This window comes from Neltuma alba, unplaced genomic scaffold (assembly GCF_004799145.2).
Source record: "Neltuma alba isolate B1F8T4 unplaced genomic scaffold, ASM479914v2 tig00012167_pilon, whole genome shotgun sequence".
Classification (NCBI taxonomy): domain Eukaryota; kingdom Viridiplantae; phylum Streptophyta; class Magnoliopsida; order Fabales; family Fabaceae; genus Neltuma; species Neltuma alba.
Window position 1 is genome coordinate 20,400 of NW_021636714.1, and position 23,688 is coordinate 44,087.

The 23,688-nt window shown below is 35.2% G+C and overlaps 3 protein-coding genes across 6 annotated transcripts; 1 reads left to right on the plus strand and 2 right to left on the minus strand.

The window, feature by feature from the left end:
* Positions 1-32: 32 nt before the first annotated feature.
* Positions 33-6,023, plus strand: LOC114724085 (RNA pseudouridine synthase 7). 3 transcript variants are annotated; one of them, XM_028910362.1, is made up of 12 exons: positions 33-258; positions 378-421; positions 531-608; positions 808-908; positions 988-1,075; positions 1,799-1,877; positions 2,033-2,115; positions 2,481-2,546; positions 3,505-3,561; positions 4,065-4,175; positions 4,750-4,988; positions 5,574-6,023. In XM_028910362.1, exons 1-12 carry the CDS (start codon positions 168-170, stop codon positions 5,674-5,676), a joined length of 1,140 nt encoding a protein of 379 aa, XP_028766195.1. In that variant the 5' UTR covers positions 33-167; the 3' UTR covers positions 5,677-6,023. The 3 variants fall into 3 exon arrangements, with proteins under 3 accessions (XP_028766195.1, XP_028766196.1, XP_028766197.1); XM_028910363.1 differs by having other exon boundaries at positions 2,036-2,115; XM_028910364.1 differs by lacking the exons at positions 33-258; positions 378-421 and adding an exon at positions 282-377.
* A 3,635-nt stretch (positions 6,024-9,658) lies between these two features.
* LOC114724086 (bidirectional sugar transporter SWEET14-like) lies at positions 9,659-12,224 on the minus strand. 2 transcript variants are annotated; one of them, XM_028910367.1, is made up of 6 exons: positions 12,045-12,224; positions 11,690-11,726; positions 11,373-11,586; positions 11,115-11,276; positions 10,869-10,988; positions 9,659-10,151 (listed from the first exon to the last, which is right to left on the minus strand). In XM_028910367.1, the coding sequence occupies exons 1-6, from the start codon at positions 12,088-12,090 to the stop codon at positions 9,981-9,983; spliced, it is 750 nt and encodes a 249-aa protein (XP_028766200.1). In that variant the 5' UTR covers positions 12,091-12,224; the 3' UTR covers positions 9,659-9,980. The 2 variants fall into 2 exon arrangements, with proteins under 2 accessions (XP_028766200.1, XP_028766198.1); XM_028910365.1 differs by having other exon boundaries at positions 11,690-11,732.
* An 8,104-nt stretch (positions 12,225-20,328) lies between these two features.
* On the minus strand, positions 20,329-22,144 carry LOC114724102 (bidirectional sugar transporter SWEET12). The gene is made up of 5 exons (XM_028910396.1): positions 21,963-22,144; positions 21,657-21,867; positions 21,376-21,540; positions 21,109-21,228; positions 20,329-20,990 (listed from the first exon to the last, which is right to left on the minus strand). The coding sequence occupies exons 1-5, from the start codon at positions 22,034-22,036 to the stop codon at positions 20,700-20,702; spliced, it is 861 nt and encodes a 286-aa protein (XP_028766229.1). The 5' UTR covers positions 22,037-22,144; the 3' UTR covers positions 20,329-20,699.
* Between the last annotated feature and the right edge of the window lie 1,544 nt (positions 22,145-23,688).

Sequence of the window (23,688 nt, forward strand, 5' to 3'; positions counted from 1 at the left end):
ACGACACAGTTTAATATCCTTGCCAAAACGACGCATTTAGTTTATCGGCAATTGAGGGTTTGCAACGACGTCATTTGCATTGTCGTTGACATTGAGTTCCAACGCTTCTCCCTCACTCCGTTCGAGTCGGAGAAATAAAAGAGACGTACAGTTTCGAAGCAGACAAAATGAAGAGGAAGAGGGAAGGCGAATGCATGGATATAGTGTGGCAAACCCCAGCGAATCCCCCAGAACCACGAGACTACATCTTTCGAAACGGTAACATCATGATTGCAGAAGTTCCAAAGATTGACTAGGAAGAAACTATCAAGGCTTAGCTTGTTTAGGAGAGAGATAATCTTCGATCTTATTTTCCCTTTTCCTTTATGAATTTGCAGGTAGAAGGCATGTTAGACCATACTACTTCGAATTTATTGCTCACGTTAGTTCTTTATGTATCTTTCTCCTATTTTTGGCTGCTTTCAGTTGGTGCAGTAAATTTCGTTTAAACCCTGATTAAACCCTAAGGATGGTTGATTGCTTGAGAGCAGGTGAAAAATCGGTGGGCGGGAAAAACGATTGTGGATTTATTTGCTGAAGAGTTTAAGGGTCGACCTTATGAATATTATGTAAGAAACGTGCCTAGCTTTTATTTTAGTTGACTTTCATGTTGCACTTTGTAGGTTAATGCGTAAGTTAAGCCAGAATATAAGTTAATGCATTAGTTAAGCAAGAATTTAAGGGTCGACCTTATGAATATTTGTTTTCGCTCAGTGAATAAGTTGAGCCAGAATACAAGTTAATTGACTTTCGTGTTGAACTTTGTAGGTTAATGCAGTGGAATGTGGAAGGATACAAGTTGATGGTGAGATGGTGCCAGTATCATACATTGTTAAACCATCTCAAAAGATCAGCCATTTCTTACACAGGTTTTCCTCCTCCTCTTGATGCCCTGTTAAAAGGAAATGATAGTGCTTGGACGTTAAACTGATATCATTTGGGTTGTAGGCATGAACCTCCTGTGATGGCTGCGGGCGTTTCTGTTCTTCAAAAAGAACCAGATGTGGTGACGATTTGTAAGCCAGCATCTGTCCCTGTAAGTATGCAGTGACTATGGAAAGAAAGTAGTGTTATCCTCTTTTTTGTCTCCCTGATTCGCCTTGAGCAACACCTAAAATAGTACAAAGAGGAATCGATGATTGGGCCTTTCATTGTTTTTTTATGGCTTTTCAAATGCAACATATACTTCAAGTTTCCTTGTGTTCTGGCTTTTCCCTCTCACTTGTAATTGCTTCATAACTTCTGCTTGGTGCGCTGAAATTTGCCTGTCATATTGTTTCATCACTATATTTAGTTCATAAGTTACTGTATGGGCATCCTTTTGGAATTATGTGAAAGTATTGCTGCAATTAGTTAATACTTCTGTTAACTATGGTTCCCTTTATCATGAAAGACACATAAGAATTAGCATATACTGGATCTTTTTTTAAGGTTAGGGGAGGCGGACACATTTCCATGTATCTTACATACAACGGTTCTTCCTTCTAGAATATTCATAATTCATTGCATTGGGTTTTTGGTTATGAGCGTATCCCCAGAAGACTCAAATTGGTATTTTCTATTATCTGTTTCCAATCATTTAGTTCAATCTCAGTATCAAGTCAAAGCTTTTTGTCAGTTTTCCCCCCCCCTTGCCTATACAATAAGAAGCCGTCAAATCCTGCGTGGATTTATTGTTAGTTACCTAATTGAAGATATATGCTTCTTGATATATTGTGTTTTGTAAATGCTAAAACTATCAATTTTAGCTGTGACGTAGGTCCATCCATGTGGTCAATATCGTAAGAACACTGTTATTGGCATCCTCCAAGCAGAGCATGGGTTGGCACCTCTATTTCGTATCCAAATTTTTAGAGACAAAATGTCTAATTTTAATGATATATATATTTCTGTTTAAAAAGTAATTTAGTATTGAAAGTATCTATTTTCATACTCTTATCCTCTGAGTTTTTCAAATTTGGTCTTTGCATCTTCCTTGACATGATCATACCAGCGGTTCATCGACTGGATCGTCTTGTCTCAGGACTTCTCATTTTGGCCAGAAGTGCTCTAAAAGCCGATTTCTTCAGGCAACAGGTGAATCTTCATTGTATCTCACTTTAAAATTGTAATCATTGATATGAGTTCATTTTCTTCGGTCCTTTGAGCTGGCTGGCATCATGTGACTTGTCTAAAAAATGAATAAGGCTTCTTAGTGTTGAGTTGTATCTGTGACAAATTTTGAAGAATGACTTTAGATTCTGAAATGTAATGCACATTTACTAAATGAAGATATTGGCTGTTTTGTGTTCATGGAATGTTCCATTTCTGTGTCATGCCATCAAATTGAAAAGATAGGGATTTTATGATGTTTAATTTATTTTTCTTTCTGCAAACAGAATCAGAATATTATTTTTCTTTCAGTAAATTTAAATATTGAAAGTGGTTATCACTTGTCACAGATTGAAGCTGGTGTAGTCCGGAAGCAATATATTGCAAAAGTAGTTGGTGAATTTCCACTGGGCGAGGTATTCATATGTTTGGGTTTGATAATTTGAGTTATATGCAACTGTACTGTGTTGTGTTCATGAGATAAACCCTGCAAGTATATCATCTAAGATATCACCTTCATATTTATTTATGCAGCTATCAATCTATTTCTGGACTATCCTTAAATTGACCTTTTCTTAACATTTGAGGAATTTCTCCATAATTTAGAAGGTCTTATTTTCTTTGTCAGTCTGTCAGTTTTAGCAGTCAGCTTTTAGTTTTGGAATGTTAAATGTATTCGCAACAGAGGCAAAATTACGTAGATTAGTTTTGAAATGTTAAATGTATTCGCAACAAAGGCAAAATTACGTAGAAGGTAGAACTGGAAAGAGAAAGTTTGCATATCTGAGATATAAGTAGGCTCAATATTGCCACCATGGAAAAAATGAAAATGAAAATTGTGTAGATGAAGGTATTTCTAAAACATTATTGTTAAAAATCAATTGTGAAAGAAGCTTTTTTCAATGAGGCTTTGTGTTGTTTATGGAATCAGTGAGAGCAACTTAATGTAAGAGTGTCATGTAGATGGGTGCCAGTTACGTGATTTGTTGTGATGAGGAAAAAGGGCTTGTTCCGGGAAAGTTGCTCATCTGCCACATTGGAGAGGACTGTCTAATTCCCCCCCCCCCCCGGGGGTACATTGTGAAAGTTGTTGATTGCAACATTGACAGCATGGAAAAAATGTAGGAAAATATCTTTTTAAAAACAAAAATATTCTTAAAGTAGAATATTGGAACATAACGAAAAAAATTGTCAATTTGCTCATAATTCTTGTGTTTGTTTTTGACATTTTTCTAATCGAACATCTGATTTATTGTTTCTCAAAACAGCATTTCAAGTATATGGTATTTATAAATAGTCAAGTATTATTCTATCAGTTAAGATTGAGATGCTTATCTCCTCATTTAACATTTTCCTTTTAATATTCATCTTCAGCAAGTTGTTGATGCCAATATAAACTATAATGCTCGGGAAGGAAGAAGTACAGCAGAGGTGAGGCTTTCTTTCTTTCTTCCCCCCCCCCCCCCAAGGTTTACTATGAGAGAAATAAAATTTTTAATATGTGAAAACTTACATACCAAAGAGTACGATGATATGAATCTGTAATGATGGGAACGCCTTTATGGTTAATTCATAAATTCTTGGACTTCCATTGTGTTTCCTTTAAATATAACGAAAATAAACTATTTTGAGGGAGAGTGGTTCTTCTTTCTAGTAATCTATTCATGATTGAACTAAAACTTTTGGCATGTTTTGGTACTTGAAGTTTAACCATAGGACTTACAATGTCTTGATTTCTGATAGGTACTCCAGAATAAATAGTTGAGCCATTGTTTTAATGATGCTTGTTCTAATATTTGAGTAATTATAGCATTTATTGGAAAAAAAATAAAGTTGATTATTCTGTCCTTGATTAATAGAGTATTTACAAGATTTAGGGACTGGAAGTTGATCTAAAATTACAACTCTGAGTGAAAAAATCTTTGTTTTTGCAGATCAAAGACTCTGCAAAGGGAAAGGCTGCCAGTACAAAATTTACTCGGATCAGCTCAAATGGCACTTATAGTATTGTTTCATGCGAGCCAATCACTGGCCGAACTCATCAAGTATGAGCTTGCAAGCTGAAGCTTGACTCTGTCTTACTATTAATTCCATTTAATTTGTATCCCCCCCCCCCCCCAAAAAAAAAAAAAAAAAAAAAACCTCTCTTTTGGCCCCTCAGCTGATTGACTGAAGATGATTATTCTTGCATTGTGCTGCATGTTGTTGTAGTCTTTTTTTTGTGTCTTTACTCTGCATCTTCCTCTTAGCCGGCTTCTGCCTTTACTTGGATGGTGTATATTTCATGTGGTCTATTCACTGTGACATGTGACTCGACACTAGTGTCAATTTTTCACATTCAGATATTGGCTGATGCACTCTATACTGTCTCTGTGTAGGCATAAGTAGTATCTCTGTACCTTTTAGATAACATGCTGGTACTTGGTTGTCAATCTTTCATTCATGAAACTGGTTGTAAGAGATGCAGAAAAGAGAATGGCATAAAAGTGACACCAGTAGTTTAATGCTTTAGGTCCACCATAATGTCCCGCGCTACTCTGTATGCCTTTTTACCATGCTGGTTGTAGTTGCTAATGAAATTCATTTTCTTACTTTCACTCTTGAGAACCCCTGGTGCAGATACGTGTTCATTTACAGTATTTGGGACATCCAATAGCCAATGACATGCTGTACCTCTCAGCAGAGACTGTTGATAGGTCTAGTAGAGGCTCAAGTGCTGATAGATCTATGCTTGTGTCAGATGCGTCTCTGAGACCAAGTTTTGATGACGAAGTGCTCCACAAAAGTGAGGGCAACTCCAATGCTGATTTTAGCATTGATCCCATGTGCACAAACTGTCCAAATTTGGCTCCCAAGGGGTACATACTCAAACTTCTTTGTCCTATAATGTCATGAAAAACATCTTAAAATTGAATTGCCTGAAATGCATGGCTGTCTTTTAATTGAAAGGAAGAGTATATGTCCCGTAGTGATTCTTTTTGCCAAGTTGCAGAAGTATGAGCACCATGCTAAGCTGGCTCTCAGGCCTTTTTGGCTATGTAAATTGTGTCTGTCATACTCAAATCATGATACCAATACTGCTGAAAACCTCAAAACTAAATGAGATTGATGGTTAACTGTGTTTCTAGCATGGTGAAAGCGAAACTGTTGCAATTTCAGGATGCCTTGAACTCAATGGCCCCTAACTTCTATACTGGCAGAAAGTTGTTCAGCCACGTTATTTCGTGTGCTCAGTTTTGTTGCATAGAGCTTTGATTATGTTGATGATGCCACTGATTATCCCATAACTTGTCTGTTTGGTGGAATTATATTGATCATCATGTTACGATTAATTGAAGTATGCGTGTTTTTATGTAATGAAATATATTTTGTGATGACAAACATTTAGTAACATCATCTTGTGATCGAGGACTTATTGTGACTAATCCGTGTGGTAATTGCAGATACGATGGCCTTGAGGAAGGTCTATGGCTACATTGTTTTCGGTACACTGGACCTGGATGGACGTATGAATGCCCGCATCCCGATTGGGCGAAACTTAGCTGATCAGTCCATTTTTGTTTAAATTTGCACTTTCTTGGGGAGACCCTTCTAACAATTATGCCTCATATTGAAGCTGGACATGAATGGTTACTTTTCCGTCATATCATCACCACCATGATCATCATCGTGATTTTTTATTTAGAGGAGTTTGGAACAAGTCCTTTTTCGTTGGACCACATATCTTCCGATTTCATATGTATTATTGCTTAAATGTGAGTGCTTTGCCGTTGTCAATATAATCGACAAGCATTTCGAAGCAGATGTCTGGACTGCAGAGCCTGGACCATCTTCAAAGATGGCTTTTGAGTGTTTTGAGTCTAAATTGGGTGATGTTGCCTTTTTGAATGCTATCATGCGCTGTAAATTTAAATTAAAAAAAGTTGATCATGTCGCTGTAGAGGGGAAAAAAGGACCAGCCTTGTGCTGTATAACCAGGTTTTTCAAAGGTTTGTTTCGATGTGTAAGAATGCTTAGGAAGAAATTCATATAGCCTGAATTTAATTTAACATTAAAAAGATTTTGGGTCTAGCTAGTCATCATGGATAAACGTTAGAGCTCAGTTTTAACTTTTAAGCCTAATCCAATCCTATTGCGGTTCACTTATCCGGTGCGCGATAAAGGCGGCCGGGTGCACTTGGCTTTCATATTTCCTGAAGACGCTTGATATGATTATTAATATGAATAATGAAATCTACATGGACAGAATCAAATAAGGTCTCAAATTCTATTCTTCATGGTACGGACTGGGAACATAAAATCCCTGATTGTTCATTTGGCACAAAATGATTGGACTGATTAAATACGTAAAACATAAGATGGGGTTAAAGTGTAAAGGGAGATATTGTTGAATTAAAGCATATGAGGTCAGCAAATTAGGCTTGCCTCAAAGCTGATGAGGAGGACCCACATGGTACGGCGTCGTCCATCTCTGATAAATCCCATCAAATCATAATACACACGAAGACAATCAGCATTCTGAGTCAATGACTTATATAAGATTAGCCCTTAAAAAGGTTTTTATTTTATGGGACGAAGATAATTTTTTAAGTTACGCTTAGTGCAGACCTCTCAGACTTCACAATTCCTTTGTTTTTTTTTAAGATAATCTTTCTTTCAGTATGAAATACGTCATGGAAGATCGTCGGTACTGGCGTAGGCCAGAAAGAAAGCATATCAGAAACTTGATACGAAAATCCTTGAAAGATGGGCCATTATGGTTATAAGGCCCACCAACTGTAGGTGCCCTCTAAAAACGTTATAAAATTGAGTGAAATTATATAAACAACGTTATTACGCAAAGCCTTGTGTAATGCAAGAGATTATTTGACATATCAGTAGGATCCATAAAAACTGATGAGAAAGCAATGGAAGAAGAGAGGGTTGAATAGTTATAAAGAATGGACAAAGGCCTTTTAATTCGCATGCGAAGTGGTTGATTACATCACTCCTTATCAAGAATAGCCATGCATGCATGGCGTCCTTATCTTCCCACACAATCATATATACTCAACTTTTCATATATATATATATATATATCATCGTTTCGTTTTGCATAAGGTTCTCTTACCCACCCTTATCTCCATTATCTCCTTTAATTCTTTAATTTCTTTCTTTTTTGTTTTATTTTCTTTTATTTAAGTATACATGTTATTCGTTTGAATTGAGTTTATTAATTGATTTTCGTCACTCTGGTTATGACTTACGATTGTGCGCTCAAGATACGAAATTGGATTAACTACGTTCGTACCCTCTCACATGCATAAAAAGGGTTATGACCTTTTTAATTCAAGCAGAAATTGGTAGGAAGGCAAAAAGGAACAGAGATAACCCTGCTTTACGTATCTCTTTCTCGTTTTTTGTTTTTTTTGTTTTTTGTCTTCCTGCCTTTTCGATCGGTATGCCTAACTGTTATTTTGAGATGTTCACATCGCACACCGTACCTTCGCATGAGTTGTTGTCATAAATATGGTGTTGTCCAGAACTCATTTGATCCTACTAACAGGCATTGATCCTGGTGGAAAGAGCTTTGACTGCTTAAACGCACGTCTCTGAGTTCTCTCAAGTTCAAATCCCTGAGCTACCTTTTATAGAGCCTAAAGATATTTGAATTTGGCTCAGTCAGATAACCGCGTAAAAAGAAAACAACTCGTCACTTTGAATTTGTTCATGAAAGAACCACACATTCCCATGTCAATGTATGTCAGGGAGATTTACTAGGTCGTATATTAATCATAGTTGGATTTTGAGATATATATATATATATATATATGTATATAAGTGGATTATTGGAAATCACCTCTCGAACCAGAATTTTTATATGTTCAATGTATGGCTTCCTTTCTCATCTTTCACACACACTCCAACCTAGCAACTGTTACGCTCATATTTGTTCATGCACTCATCAAAACTGCAGCTTTGCACCTAACTCTTCATTGAATATCCGCAACTTCTTTTTCCTTCGTAGGCTCAACTACTCACCAACTAATGTTTTATGATTCGAGGAGGAAAAATGTGTGTGTGTGTGTGAGAGAGAGAGAGAGAGAGAGAGAGTAACATTTTTCTTTCTTTATAATAAAGCAGAGCAAAACTGGTGGAATACGGACATATTAGTACCAAGCACGCACAAATATATTTAATTCATTATATATCATTAACTTCAGTTCAACCATTAACTCCTGAGGCGTGAGAAATTAGAACACTCGTGCGAATATAATAATACTAATCGACGACGAGGACAAAAAATGCGTACTCTAGTGGATTCATTTGAATTTAATGTATTGGCAATCATTAACTAGTTGCGTTTAATTAAATTATTGATACGTAAAGTTGGAATATATAAATGAATAAATTTTAAGTAGATTCCTTGGCCTTGAGAAATTAATCCACTTTTACCCTATAAAAAAGCACTTCCTTTCGACTTTGACCTTTTTCCTATGTACCTCGGACAACGTTGTCTTGTAATTTATACCCATCCCTTTGATCGATCAACTTGGTAAATGTTAATTAAGAGTCAATCTCAATCATCATAGTTCTGGCATTCTCATCGATCCGTGGGTTTGTGAATCCAATAATTGTGATCTTTAAATCACTTTAATTTAACTTTAGATGAATGGTTTGGAATGGGACCAGATTAGCATCCTATTCTCTCTTAGTTGTCAGGTGCTTTTGTCATCTTTTGGCATCACTGTGCCCTCCATACATGCATTTTGCTTTTAGCATGCCTTTATGTGCCCCCTCTCGCTTGTCCTTCCCATCTTTATGTATATTATATGAAATCAATCAAACATAAAGAAGTCCCAAGATAATGTGGAGACGTATAGTGCTAAATAAAGTGGCCGTTAATAATAGTAACTAATAGAACCTAAGGATGTAGCTAGGTCTGATCTACATATATAGTATGTACAATTACAAGAATTATATTCATGTTGCATGAATACTTGCATGTATAAGTGTGAGCTATATCGTCGGTTTGATTCCACTTATAATCTCAAATCATTAGTGCCTATACTTTTAATTGAAAAAACAGCTTTATATATATTATTGTTAGCAAAGATCGATATCCAATTACAATGGATGTGTGTATATACTCCATAAGAGTCTGGGTTCAAATTTCATTAATGATCGATGTCAACATTATTGGCAGGTTGGTAAATGTATTTGACAATGCCCTTTACAGTATAAGACTTGCTTTGATCATAATTATCCTTGAGAACCTAGCACACTTGAATACTCGTGCTAAGATTATATATTAATTTGTTGGAAGCACTAAAATGAACTTTAAACTTTGTGCAATGAAGTTGTCATGAAGATTATTATCTATATATTAAGAGGTCATGCTGAGTGATCTCTTGCTAATGAATTTACTTAATGCGATTAACCTTAAATGTAACATTGATTTTTCTTTCTTTCTTTCTTTTTTTAACTAAGAGGGAAGTAAAGTAAATTACTATAGAGAATAAGCAAATCACTGGTCGAAAAGAAAAAAGAAAGAAAAATGCATGGGATTTTGTTGAGAAAAAAGAGGATACATATAGATCCGTGGGTAGAGAATATATTACTGCATATTACTCGAGTGAGAGAGAGCTAGAGATCATTCTAACAACATTATTGCCTGGAAATTACAGCAAGGATCAATCAAGGACCATCTAATATACAGGCAAATTAGAAAATCCCCCGTACACCTTTGCACATATAAAAGTTACCAAACCCTAGCAGTGTGGTGACCCTGTTTAATTAATTAATTGTTAATCAATCAGACGTTGCCACTTCCACCCCTGTCGTTTTGCTAGCTTCAACATCCTCTGGTGTTACAGCATCAGTTTTATTATTTGAGGTTGGCTTCCCACGTCAATGATATGGTCGCCGTTTTGAGTTGGAACTTTCACTGGATCTTCAAGTACTAGTGGCTTGGAGTTTCTGTACATGGCATAAAGCACCATTTGCACTATTCCAAACAGGAACCCGAGTGTGTTCGGCAGCTGCATTAATTTAATTTGAATCCATTAAAAAAAAAAAAAAGAGAATCATTGCTAATCTCTTGAAAGGTGTATGAAAAGAATCTATATAATAATGAAGCTGAGGAGCATTGGGGCCCATACTTTGCTCAAATATTGGGACTAGCTCGGCCACTAAGAATATAAAGCAGGCACCGCGCTAGCGTCAAATCTTTGTTTTGAACTTAGCAAGCAAAATGAAAAGGGGCAAAGGGATTTGTACCAAGAAAAGCTAAGTCGAAATGGACACGACTTTTGCAATATAAATGGAAAAGTGATCATACATTATTAATTAAATACATGCTACTCCCTCCCATTATAAGTTAATTAATTTGGGGGTGTTTTGCAAGCATCGAAAATGCTTTTTAAAAGCATTTTTTTACAAATTGAATTAAACTCCTTCATATATTTACTTCGTATATTATATAAATACTTTTAAAATCATGATTTTGATTCCATCCAAACACCCTCTTAGTTGATTTGTTTTGGACCTGAATGTCAAATCTTAGTTTCCTTTATCGCTCAAATTTACCTTTATCACTCAATTTTATAATTTTTCCTTATACTGATTGCATATATTAAATAATAGTTTTTATATGAGCATCAGTTTCTACTGTAAATAATAATTTTAACTCGTGTATCTAAAACAGGAGAAAGTATATACATACATACATATATAGCGTGAATGATGAGTGAACTTACTGCGATATAGTAGTCCTTGAGGAAAAGGCCATAAAAGAACCACATGACGGCATTAAGGGTTAAGCACATTGATAAATTGAACGGCATGTACTCCACACTCTTGGTCTTTATAACACGTCTCTGCATGCATCACAAGAGGTACATACATATATATATATATAAGTATATATACTGATTTGAATATATTAATCACCGGAGATATACATACATATATATATGTGGAATTAATTAATTAGCTTTATATACCATGATGAAGAGAGGGGCAGCGAAGACGCTTATATTAAAAACAAGAGAAATCCAGCCTATGATATTGACGCGTTTTGATCCCTCCGCCAAGTACAGAGTTGATAGCAGCATCGATCCATACCCAAACACATTCAGCAACAGAACAAGCTTGATCGTCGAAAGCTGCTCCATCAAGAAAAAAGATCATATGAGAATGGATTATTATTAAGCTCGCAAGGTAATTGGTGTGTGTGTGTGTGTGTAGAGACACACACGTACCCTAAGCTTCTTGGAGGCATAGAAGAGGAACATGGCAATGTAAATGGATTCAATGAAACATCCGAAGGAGTTAATGGTGATGAGGAGGAGGCCAGAGTCCTTCTTGATGAGTGCGTAGTAAATCCAGAGCATGCAGCTGAATAGAGCAACCACATAAGGCAGTGACTGAAACCCTTCTGTAGACTTCTTCTTGTAGATTTGGTAAAATGTTGGCCTGCAAATTTATAGATAATTTACAAACAAACTTTATATATTGCTCAAGATGGCTCCCAAATATTCACTACAAAGATACGTATCAGATCAGAAAGATCACTTACATAGGAGCAAGAAACACCAGGAAGGAGATGAAGTTGCCTATAATTGAGATAAACAAGACGAATCAAGTATCAGTACAATCTTCTTGATGTATACTTGAGAAATGAACACGCTGTGGAGTCAGACTTCGTTACCTTGAAATGAAAACTTCCTGCTACTAACTAATTATTATTGATAAATAGCAGTGTGTGTGTGTGTGTGCGTGAACGGCAGCCAGAAGAATGAAATATAATATGATATTATTCTTTTAAGCTGTCAACATTACTTGACGTTGTTTTGGGATCCCAGAAAAGGAAGGAAAGAATGAAAGGGATGAAGACAGAAACTACAAGTAAAGAGAGAATATATAGTATATACCAATAAGGCCGAAAACGAAAGCAAATGACTGATGATGAATGGCCATCTCTGCTTCAAAAATCAATAATATTCAACCCCACACCTCTCTCACTCTTTTCCCTGCAAATTAAAGGGTACAAAATTACATATTCTCTGATCCCCTTCGAGCTATGATCTCATATCTCTCCTCTCTCTTTCTCTCAATCCCACGAGTCCATAATGCCAAGGGGGTATCGCCTATTTATAGTTGGGAAAAGGCGTGCCGCTTATGAAAGAAATTTTAAAGAACTGAAAGGCCAATATGTATGTTTATATTATTGTAGCTTTATATTACTTTCCAGCTGCTCAATCATAACCTCTTATAATGTACACTTTTTCAACTCAAATTTTATTTCATAATCCTAGTGCTCTCTGTAACGTAATTAACCTCATTCAAGTTCACATTTCTACGGAGCCCAAAGAGGTCCTCTCGCATTGCCCAGTGCCATTAACGGTACATTCCTGGGTCCCACCATATATAAGATGAACATTTTAACTTCTAAGATGATTTCAAACCTAGCAGAAAAGAATTAGCTCCTTACAATGTGATGAACTAAAATTTAAATTCTTGTTAAGTAAAATGGTCGCATTTAACATAGTGCCTCCAATATTGTGCTCAGGAGAACAAAAGCCTTACAACTCATGGCTTTTAGTTCTAAGGCCTCCTTGCTGTGTCTAAAGGCCATGTTGACCCCAAAAATTCACTAATTTGGTACTATTTGTATCTTCATGAAAGTCCACATCGCCGAACTCTGGTTAGTCCATCTTTCCATAGGCAAATGAACGTCGCGCGCCCTTCTAGTATCTATAGCTATATATTACTTGTTCTTTTAAGAAAAATCTAGACTTATATTTAAATACACTTTACTGCTCTCTGATATGGGCGAAAAAGAAATATAATATCAACTTGATTCTTTCAGTTCCAGCTTTCTTCTTTCTCTTGCCCTTCTCTTTTAATCAAAACTAGGAGGGCCCTCTAGGTTATTGCAAAGAGCCTGAAAATAGGTTGAGTTGTAAATGGTATAGTTTGTTATATATTTTATATATTTTTTATCATGGATTTATTTAGGAAATATGAAATGAGAAGAGCAACTAAGCTAAAAATAAATGATTGGTAACTATGATATGGTTAGCTTCCACTTGAAGATTACTTAATGGTAGATATGGTCCGTATAATTCTGTTTTTTCCCCTAAATAAGCATAGTTGTACCGTAAATGGCTCGATTATAACTAATTAATGGAAAGAAAACGAGGGAATAATGGGAAAGATTTATTTACAAATAATCAACCTAATTAATGCCCCCGGAAATAATCAATTACAATCACATGCTAATTAAATAACCTGTTTTTTAAGAAATAATAAATATCCATAATTGGCCCTGGTGGTCCTGGTCCCTCCACCTTCAGCCTTAGATCTTGCATATTTCTCTCTTTTTCTCTGGTCATCACAAAAGATTTAGCTTCAACTAACATAGGCAATTGTTCAAACTTCAAACTTGTCCCTGTACGTGAACTGTAATGCACTACATGCAATTACCCGCATGAAAGCCACATGAGAGAGAAAGATCCATTCTTCAAAGTAATTTAAATCAGGGTTAATATTAATACTATATTCAATCCTTAAAATTTGATCTCATTTTAATCTTAGTTTCTAAAATTTGAAATCAATCGTTATGATTTGACCTTACTTTGGTTCGTTTAAATTTTTTTGTCTCTGAAATAATATTTTTGGAGACCAAAATTAAAATGACATAAAAATAAATTATTTAGAATTAGGAATCTCGCTAGATGGAGGAAGCTTTTTGACATGGAAAAATCGCAATGGGCCGTTTAAATCTGAGATTGAATGAACGGTTGGATACAAAGCCAACACCGCATCGCATATAGTGAAGCTGCACTACCCAAATAAGAAAACATCTGTTTTTGTTTTTTTTTTTTTGTGGCAAATTAGAAAACATCTTTGCTTGTCCACCTTCAAATATCAATATCAATGCCAGTACGTGTCAAATTTAAAATATATTTAAGAAAGATTATTATAACACATTTTAGAGCGAGCGTGGTTATTTTCGGGTCCGCAGCCCTTCGAATTAAATCTAGTTCTTATGGTATTTAGCCTCACGTGACAAACTCGGTCGCCTCACTGTCGCCATCACTCTCCTACTTACAAATATTAAGCTTGACTTAATCATCAAATGACAATTATAAGCTGGACAATAAATTGAATCATAACACCGACATAACAAAAAAATCACATCAATGTTTAGATCGGTTCTATTATTTTAAACTATTTTATTTTTAAGTATAAATAATATCATCTATTTTTTTCAGGCATTAAATCCCTCTAATAGATAATCATATACGATATGTATCTGATAAAATGTTAACTTCACCTTTTTGTTTCCAATCTTTTTGGGTTGTTCAAATCAAATTTTAACGATCTATGTTTATCTATTTAGCTTTTTAGAAGATTCTAATAGTAGTACTTTTATAAAATACTATTAAATTTGAATTATTGAAATCTGATTTCCAGATAATAATATAAAATGCGCAGAGGAGATCAGATGAAGAATGATGATCTGTGCCAACCAGCTCAATGCCTTATATATCCAACATACTTGATCTTTTTGTGAGACACACACACACACAATCTTAAAATAAGTAATCAATAAATTAATTAGGTTGCCATCTATTGAAGAAAAAAAAATAACAATGCATATAACAATTAAAGAGGAAGATAAAGAGAAGGAATAAAAAGTGTGATTTATTTGTTAAAATTGCGTTGTGCGGTTTGCTCGCTCATAAGGTTACCAACCAAATTAAACAAAAAGAAAGGAGACAGAAGGCGTACAAGACAAGAACAGATTGAAAATGTGGAGCATGCGGTGGATTTGGAGATTGTTAGGTGCATAATTTCAAAGGTTGGATTCATCCTGACTTTGAATTTTGGGATTAGTAGTACGGGGTTGTAATTAACTGGAACACACGGCAATATGTGTCAACGATCGAGACAGCTTTGAGACTTAGATTGGACCCAGAAAATTTGGTCCTCGCAACCACAAACCCTATTTATATTCATTGTCCCGAAATGCTCTCTCTCGGGTTTTTTTGAAAGAGAGAATTACACTCAAATCTAAAAAAAAAAACATAATTATTAAAAAGTTCTAAAAATAATCTAAACAATTTATAATCACAAGTTTCAGAATAGAAAATGAGAATTTCTAATTTATTATTGGGATTTGCTGATAGTTATTTTTTTTATTGGAGTCTCATTGTAATTCTTCCTTTCTTTTATGTATGTGTTGAAATTCAAACAGGAACTTCCTCCCAACCAAGCTAGCATTAGGGTTTCCATACTCACCGACAAGCTAGGGGAAGGGAGGGGAAGGAAATATGAATTAGATTAATGATACAGTAATTTTTATAACTCGAATCTTACGTGATTAAGAAAAATAGGCATATTAATCAAAATCATCATCCGGTCGTGTATATATTTTGTAATTTACTGACTGGAGGAATCCGATTTTTATATCACTTTTTTTTTGTTTTTTTGTTTCCAAATACTCAATTAATGTCTGGATGACTATGGAATGTCCGGCGGAATATTTAGTTTTTATCTAATAATTAAAATGTGCGGTGAAAAAGGAAAGAAAGAAAAGGCAATAGAGGCAACCTCGGAGAAGGGCATTGGAGGCCACCTAGCCCACCATTCACATTACGTAGAGAAAGAGACCATCACTTTGTAAAATACTTTTCGATATTATGTTTAAAAAAAATAAACAATCTGCATTATTATTATTTTAATAATATCTTCTTTTTTTGGGGGGGGGTTTTGCCTTTCAATTATGTGGTGGGCTCAACAAGGTAAGGAGAGTCTATCTTGGTTGTTCCCACTGTTGTGGATATGAACCACCCAAATAAGCACTAATTAAGGAATATTTGAGAATAAAGAAAAGTACTTTCTAAGTGTATTTTTTCGCAAATGAAAATAAACTTCTCTTTACTTATTTACTTCGTATATTGTAAAGTCACTTTTAAAATCATAATTTTAGGTTTTATCCAAACACTTTATAAACAAGGTGATGTGTGTGTGGTGCCTAAATGGTGATATAATAATAAGTAAAATAGAGAGAGTCCTAATGTGAACTTGCTTCTGTATTTTAATTAATCTTCCAAAGTAATAGGCTAAGAGGGGGGAAGAAAAGTTGAAGACGAGATCACGTTTAACTTTAATTTCAATTATTATCGCTCCCTGACGTACTATGTGTACTCAATTCATTATATTATTCTGAAAAGCATCCGATATATATGCAATCATGTCCACCAATTTTCATTCCAACACGTCAATTTGTTTATTCGTTTGTTTTTTGTTTTTTCAAAAGTAATCACTCTTTTTTCTTGGACCGCACAATCCAGTTGCACAGATTTGTTTGGGGGGTCGATTTCTTGATAGGCCAACCTCTTTAAACGTAGTTGGCCCGTTTAAACACTTTCCACTTGGATTTTTATTATTGTTCCAGAAATATTGGAATTTACATTTTAATGTGAGTGGCATGTAATTATAACTAGAAGAATTTAAAACTTTTGCATCTAAGGCGAGGGAGTGAGATGAATCTCTTTCTTTTCGTCTCGTTAAGTGGCCTTGAGCCTGAATTCTGGCACAAGATACACACACACACACACACGTGTATTGTGGAATTTAGTAGTGTCATTGTTGGTTAAGAGGAGTTGTGTCCTATATTCTTAAAAAAAATTGAGAAAAAATCTCTCATAAAATTTTTTATTGATATGAAGAAACTAAATTAGAATATCAGCACTCTATACAAAATTTGTAAAGTATAAATGCTCTCTGTATATAAAATTTTATCAGGTTCTTCTCATCAGTAAAATTTTTAAAGGAAGATTCTTTTTTTTCCCCCCAAAATTTTCATTATTAATTGCATAGAGAGAGAGAGAGAACAGCTACCTAGTTGGAGGTTCATGGCAACATGGTTAATGAGGCCCACGTAGACTAGTTACTAAAAAAAAAGGAAGGCCTAGGTAAAAAGCTAAAGGAACCAAAAAAAAAAAAAAGGAACAATGTGTGTGGGTGTGTGTGTCACGTGCGCGCGCGTCCTTGAGTGTGCATGCGAGTGTAACATGCATGATTGTGCGTGCATGTTGCTCTGACTTTTCTGGACATGCGTGTGTAGGGCGAGAATACTCACACACACACACACTAGTCCACTAGATTTTTTAATTCTCATTAACAAAATTGTCAATAATTTTTCCAAAAATTTATATGTATATATCATTCTAAAATTTTAAGACATTATTTATTATTTTATCAATTGTACCTTTATTTTCACTACCTTAAAACCCAAGACGGCATTAATCATCAAAGTATACTATCAAAGGATATGTTAATAAAGTTCATAGAAGTTTTGATATATTAGTCATATTTCTCAATCAATGTACTAAAACCTTAAATGCCCAATAAAAAGAGAGTATGTGGATGCATGAGGGTGGAAATTGGCCAAGCGAAACAGAATAAGCCAATTCAGAAATCAGAATCAAAGCTTATACATGATACCGCTCCTTTTCGTAAAGCCCGGCCTCTGAGTTTGATAAGTCAGCCTATTTATTTACATATATAATCATATAATTATATATATTTACATACATATTTACGTACTCCATTCGTTTAGTATTGTTAATTAACGGTCTTTAAAATTATAGAAACATATAGCCTAAACTGAGGAAAGTAATCAAAGAATTAATAAACGTGTGAGAGTGCGCGCAAAACAGGGCGCACAGAAGTTTATTCTTCTTCTAGAAAGATTTTTTGAGAAGATACGAAACAATAAATTTTAATTTGCTTGGCCAAAGTTCCAATAATCTGTCATTCTTTATTTTAAGATAGAATTGCAGGGAATGTAGAACGCGGGTGTAAATATTTTTACATTAACTTATGTATGTTGTGGCTTCCTAAACTCTTAACTATAGGACCAAAAATGTATGACAAAAATGTGATAGTTACTTTTTCTATACATATAAACTTAAAAATATCAACTACCATGTCTTGATAACTGTAAAATTGGTTAATTCTACTCTATAATTAGGATAGACGAGAATATTATACGGAGTTCACAAAATTTGATATTTCATCTAAAAGGAGTTGTTGGAAACATACATAAGATTAATAAATAATTTGTCCTGGCTAGTTCCAATAAATTGTGAAGGTATTGGAATTTCCAATAACTTCAGTTTTTAAAATCTCTTTCTTAATATACTGCGTCTGCATGTTTTTCCCCTCACATGTTACATGCAAATACACACATTATTTAATTTATAAGTGATATATCAGAATTTCTATATCGACTTCCTGATGGAGTAACATTTTTCCTGGCATCAGTCCACCTGCAATTAATAAACACATTCTCGTGTATTGACCTTTTTGGCCAATAATTTGTATATTGACTTACTGCATAATCATCAACTATACTCCATATGTAGCGCGATGTGTTACAAATATAAGCACACTGATAATTAAGCTAGAGTTAACTACTAACAAACTTTCCATTACACATCCACGTGTATAGTCCTAATCTTAGAGAACTATCTCAATTATATTACTTTCGCTTTTTAATATAAGAGCTAATTGATTGATTTGAAGAGATTAAAAAAACTAAATAAATTCCTCAATTAGTTCTAACATATGTTATATGATATCTTTAAAATATTTATATATATCATTAGATTATATATCAATTCTATAAGTCATGCAAATTAATTTGGAGAAAAACAATATATAAACACAATTAAATACTTTAAAATAATTTATTTATCTTTCTTAATCTTCCTAAATTAGTCAATTGATGAGTTTTATATCAAGTACTAGATGTAGTATGTAACTACAGATTTACAATCTTATTCCTGCTGTCACTGTCCTGAAATTTGCAATGGTCAGATTCAAAATCAACTCTGGCATGGCTTGTGATTACGGTTGAGGTGGAGTCACAACACAGAAATGAATCAGAGGATCGAACGTCTCTTTAATGCTACTCCGATTAAAAATATAAGGACGTTTTTACTTTTCAAGGTGTATTAATAAGGTTTTTCTAGTTGAGATTGTACCCTGTTGAATAAAAGTAAATATATATGAAAAGAATGTGTAGTCTTAAAGCTTATTAACTAATTTATTGCATATATAAAATTAATTAAAAGTATCTCGTAATTTTGAATGGAGAAAGTGCATGCCTCTTATAAATTATACTTGTGAGCTCATTTTGTGCACTCGTACCGGCATTATTTGATTATCAACAATAATATTATCATCAGCTATGTCTTGACATATAAATAAAAGCATGTGATATATATATATATATATATATAACTAAAATAAAATCACAAGTTAGCCATAAGTAACTCCGTTACTGTTATTACATATCGCCTCAACATATTTTAATATGTATTGTCTAAAATATGAATAGTTTTTTTAAAAAAATGTATCACTGTGTATGTTTAATTAAAGATGGTGAATCGATTATGCATGGTATTACGAGAAAGATCCATATAAAACAAGATTCAATACCCTCTAACATCATCAAACAGTTCCAATCACTTTCAAATCCATATATTTATATATATATAAGTTAATTATGCGATTCTGCCAATCATTACACAATACAATATTATACTGACAATCAATTTAGAATGTGATTATCCTTAATGTTACGATCAAATTCAGTCACTGTCTCGTAGGACCACAATTTCAATCCTTCATTTGTTTGTTGATCTCTCTCAATCAAAAACAACCACCTAGCAATAGTCACCTTTTTGTACGAGCTATTAGCAAAAAGCTCACGTCATGCGCAACTATCTAAACTCATTGTTCACACACACACACACGCGCGCGAAAGCTTTTAAAACCTATCATGGATTATCATAGCAACGAATCATTCCTATAATAAATTTAGGAAAAGAGAAGAGGAAGAAAAGTGGTAGCCTATATATTAAATTTACTTTCCGTTTTCACTTGCTTTTTTATGCAAAATAAAGGCATTCTTAAACTAACTATCTCTCTTTCATTGAATAGAAATGGGTGGCCATCGAATGACGACTCATTTAAAAAATTGTGTCACTTTCAACTGTTTTTGTCCATTGCTCTAACATCATAATCGAAAATTCATAATTTATGACTTGGGGGCATTGCACGAACGGTGCAAATTGCTTTTGTTGATAGTCTCTGAAAGAGGGGAAAAAAAGGGAAAAAGCAAAAGCAAAAGCATAATCAGAATCAGAATCTCTTCATGCAGGCTAGCTAGCTATGAGCTTTGCAATTAACACGGGGACAATTCGTACGAAACTGCCTTATGAGGGCTTTAGAAACTTCACATGTAAACAAAACAAAAATTACATGAAAGTATTGAAGCATATATATTATAAAGTAATCATATATAGAGAGATCACAGACACAGATATATAGAAATCTACATCGTCTCCTCCGATCCCCCTATATACGTTTCTTAAATGGTACAAGCAAGTATAAAGGAAGTCTCTGTGACAGACGCGCAGAGATAGAGAGAGCGATAGCGAGATGGTCGATCATCCTGAGAGGCAGCGCAGAACCAACATCCGAAATTCCAAATGTTAATTTCCTCAAACTTTCGAACTGATCTCTTCCCTCTTTCCTTCAGTCTTGTTGTTGTTGTTCTGCTCTGTCTGGTCTTGTTTATCATTCTCCTTCTTCTCTCCAACCTCGATATCTCCAGCTGGCTGCGAGATGACTACTTGTTTCTCCTCTACTGTGGTCACGGTCGCAACGACGCCATTTTCGATGTCCCCTTTGTGTTCTGGGAGCTTCTGATCCTGTGGCGGCTTGTAATTTCTGTACACTGCATACAACACCATCTGAATCGTCCCAAAAGCAAGACCCACAAAGTTCGGGAGCTGTCCAGAAAATAACACAAGAAATAAGTATCACGAGCGCGCGAATTTACCACATACCTAAAAAGATAACAAATGTTCAAAGATCAAATACATAGCACATGTGAAGCGGAGAACTTACAGAGATATAGATGTCTCTGAGGAGAACACCGTAGGCAAGCCAAATAGCGGCGCTGACGGTGAGGAGGAGAGAAAGAGTGAAGGGCATGAACTCCACACTCTTGGTGCGAATAACCACTCTCTGCGTAATTGCAAATAAATAAAAATTAATATCAATATGCGAGTAATTAGCAAGGCATGTTTAATTTGTTCGTGTTTATATCCAAATAATCTGAAGGGGAAAATGAAAAGAAAAGTTAATATATATGAGGCTAGTATATATACTCACAATAATGCTTAAAGGCGCAACAAAAACACTAGTTGAGAAGACCACGCAAATCCAACCCAGAAGCTTGATACGGGCTGCACGCTCTTTGGATAGGAGATGAGTTAGAAGGACGATGATGCAAATGCCACCAAAGTTCAGCAGCAGGATCAGCCTCAGTGTGAACACCTGAGAGATCATATAATTTCAATTAGTTATATATATGGTTAAAGTTGAGAGAAGGTGGGGCAATTATATTAAGATCGTCGATCGAGATGGGAATTATACATGTAAGCACTACGTACCCTGGCTTTCTTGGGGCAATAAGCGATGTAAATGACAAGGTAAATGATCTCAATGACGCAGCCGAAGGCATTGATGGTGATGATGAGAAATTCTCCAGTCTTGATATAGGCATAGAATATCCAAAGCATTGCACTGAACAGGGCTGCCACATACGGGACCGACTGAAACCCCTCAGTCGATTTCTTCTTACACACCCTGTAAAAAGTCGGCCTGCATGCAACAATAATGTCTCACACTTTAGTAATTTCATCTATATCTCTGCATTGATGAAGCATCGCGGATCAGAGAACCGTATATATACTTACAGTGGTGCTAGGAAGCACATGAAGGAGATGATGTTTCCGAAAACACCAACGATAAAAGCTGCGGGAGGGGCCATGGCTTGATGAGATTTGAATTGGGATCTCTCTCTCTCTCTCTGTGTGAGAGTCTGAGTTTGAGAATTCCCTTGTGGAAGGGAGAGAAGGGAAGATGGGTGAAGCTTTGGAAGCGTGAAACCCTGCCACGGAAGGAACACAAATGGGAGGTCCCTTATTTATAGGACATGGGTAGGATCTCATGTATGCATGGGATAGTCATGGCATGGTAGATAGCTAGCTCTATTATTAATATTATTATTGGGATGGGATTGCATGGACAGCATGCAAATGAAGTATGAATCAGCAGTGATAATATCGAAGGGAAGTCGCTTTCAGAAGAGAAGTAGTAGCTACCTGGGGGTACCCAAGACTCATGCACCCAACTCGATCAATTTGCCAACTCAACACATTATTATTGGAAGTGGTTGGTGTATTGTAGTTCTGCATTTATTGCTCGGGCCACCCCCTTTGCTTCCACGACGCGTTATGCTTTAATTTACCACTCCCAAACGCTCCCCAACCCTTTTCCTCTTAATTTCATTCATCTTATAATTAATCCAATTGACCGAGGTAATTTGTTCATTTCTAGTCAATAGTACTTAACAATTCAAGAGTTAACCTTCATTTTACTGCTCATCATTTACCCCATAAGCCTCTTTCTTATTTCCTCCCGTAAATTATTCAAATTTTGTGCATTACACGTCCGGTAATATGACGCCATAATTTCTTGAAGAAAGTAAATAATATATATGATACTGAGCAGCTGGCCAGGCATTGAGGTGGCGAGAGATGCAAGCTGGTGCCAAATGAGCAAAAGCAAAACCAGAAGTCACCGATGATATTAGGCTACCAAATTTTCATGGATTGTGAATAAAATGTAGACACGTGTAAAACCAAGAGAGACCAGGGCATGAAAGCCTTTTGAAGTGAACAGAATGGTCCTGGCTAGCTGGTAAGTAAGAATAATAGGAACTGTTCGGAGGGCGGTTCAAGTAGATGCTACCACAGAGAACAGCGAAGCTGTGGGAGTAGTATTGTTGAGATCTATTGCAGGTAAGAGCTTTTTGACTGATCACGCGTGAACATAGAGAAAATTCAAAGTCCATCCATCCTCCTGATGAAGCCGCGTGTCACACGAAAAGTATAGGTATCTGCCCATTCCATTATAGTAGTATACGTGTATTTCACCTGCTTGGTTCACAGGCAAGAATATGCCCATTATTATATTCACACTTTTTTTTTAAAAAAAAGATTCTCATGGATTATTATTGGAATATTATATCATGTGAAAAGAGATTTTGCGTACATGATCCGCACTTAATTTCGTATAAAATGTTACAACTAGTTTAATCTGCATTCAAATGCGTGGAAAATTGCCATAGTGGGCATACAAAGCGAATATACGGGTGGACTCGTGAACTGTGATCACATTTAATATGGTTGGATTTCCCGGTGGAAGGTGCAGAAGTTTAGAATGGCGCATGACAAGAGAGGATAAGGTCGTCTCACATTTATGCCAAGTCTACTACTCCTAATCACTAGTTTTTTTTTTTTTTTGATACAGCACTAGTGAGTTTATGTATTATATATATAGAGCATGATTTTACGATTAATATGGATGAAATATACTAGTATTCAGATGATGAGCTGAATAATTATTCATGGATTTGAT

What these genes read in the sequence shown, in the direction of transcription:
- LOC114724085 (XM_028910362.1), top strand. Translation starts at nt 168, where the DNA reads ATGAAGAGGAAGAGGGAAGGCGAATGCATGGATATAGTGTGGCAAACC. An exon ending in ACTTCGAATTTATTGCTCAC is followed by an intron (nt 422 to 530) that starts GTTAGTTCTTTA and finishes GCTTGAGAGCAG; the next exon opens with GTGAAAAATCGGTGGGCGGG. An exon ending in GTGAATTTCCACTGGGCGAG is followed by an intron (nt 2,547 to 3,504) that starts GTATTCATATGT and finishes ATTCATCTTCAG; the next exon opens with CAAGTTGTTGATGCCAATAT.
- LOC114724086 (XM_028910365.1), bottom strand. Translation starts at nt 12,090, where the DNA reads ATGGCCATTCATCATCAGTCATTTGCTTTCGTTTTCGGCCTTATTG. An exon ending in TTTCGTTTTCGGCCTTATTG is followed by an intron (nt 11,733 to 12,044) that starts GTATATACTATA and finishes TGTTTATCTCAA; the next exon opens with TTATAGGCAACTTCATCTCC. An exon ending in CTGCCCCTCTCTTCATCATG is followed by an intron (nt 10,989 to 11,114) that starts GTATATAAAGCT and finishes TGATGCATGCAG; the next exon opens with AGACGTGTTATAAAGACCAA.
- LOC114724102 (XM_028910396.1), bottom strand. Translation starts at nt 22,036, where the DNA reads ATGGCCCCTCCCGCAGCTTTTATCGTTGGTGTTTTCGGAAACATCATC. An exon ending in ATGTGCTTCCTAGCACCACT is followed by an intron (nt 21,868 to 21,962) that starts GTAAGTATATAT and finishes TGTTGCATGCAG; the next exon opens with GCCGACTTTTTACAGGGTGT. An exon ending in TCAGAGACATCTATATCTCT is followed by an intron (nt 20,991 to 21,108) that starts GTAAGTTCTCCG and finishes TTTTCTGGACAG; the next exon opens with CTCCCGAACTTTGTGGGTCT.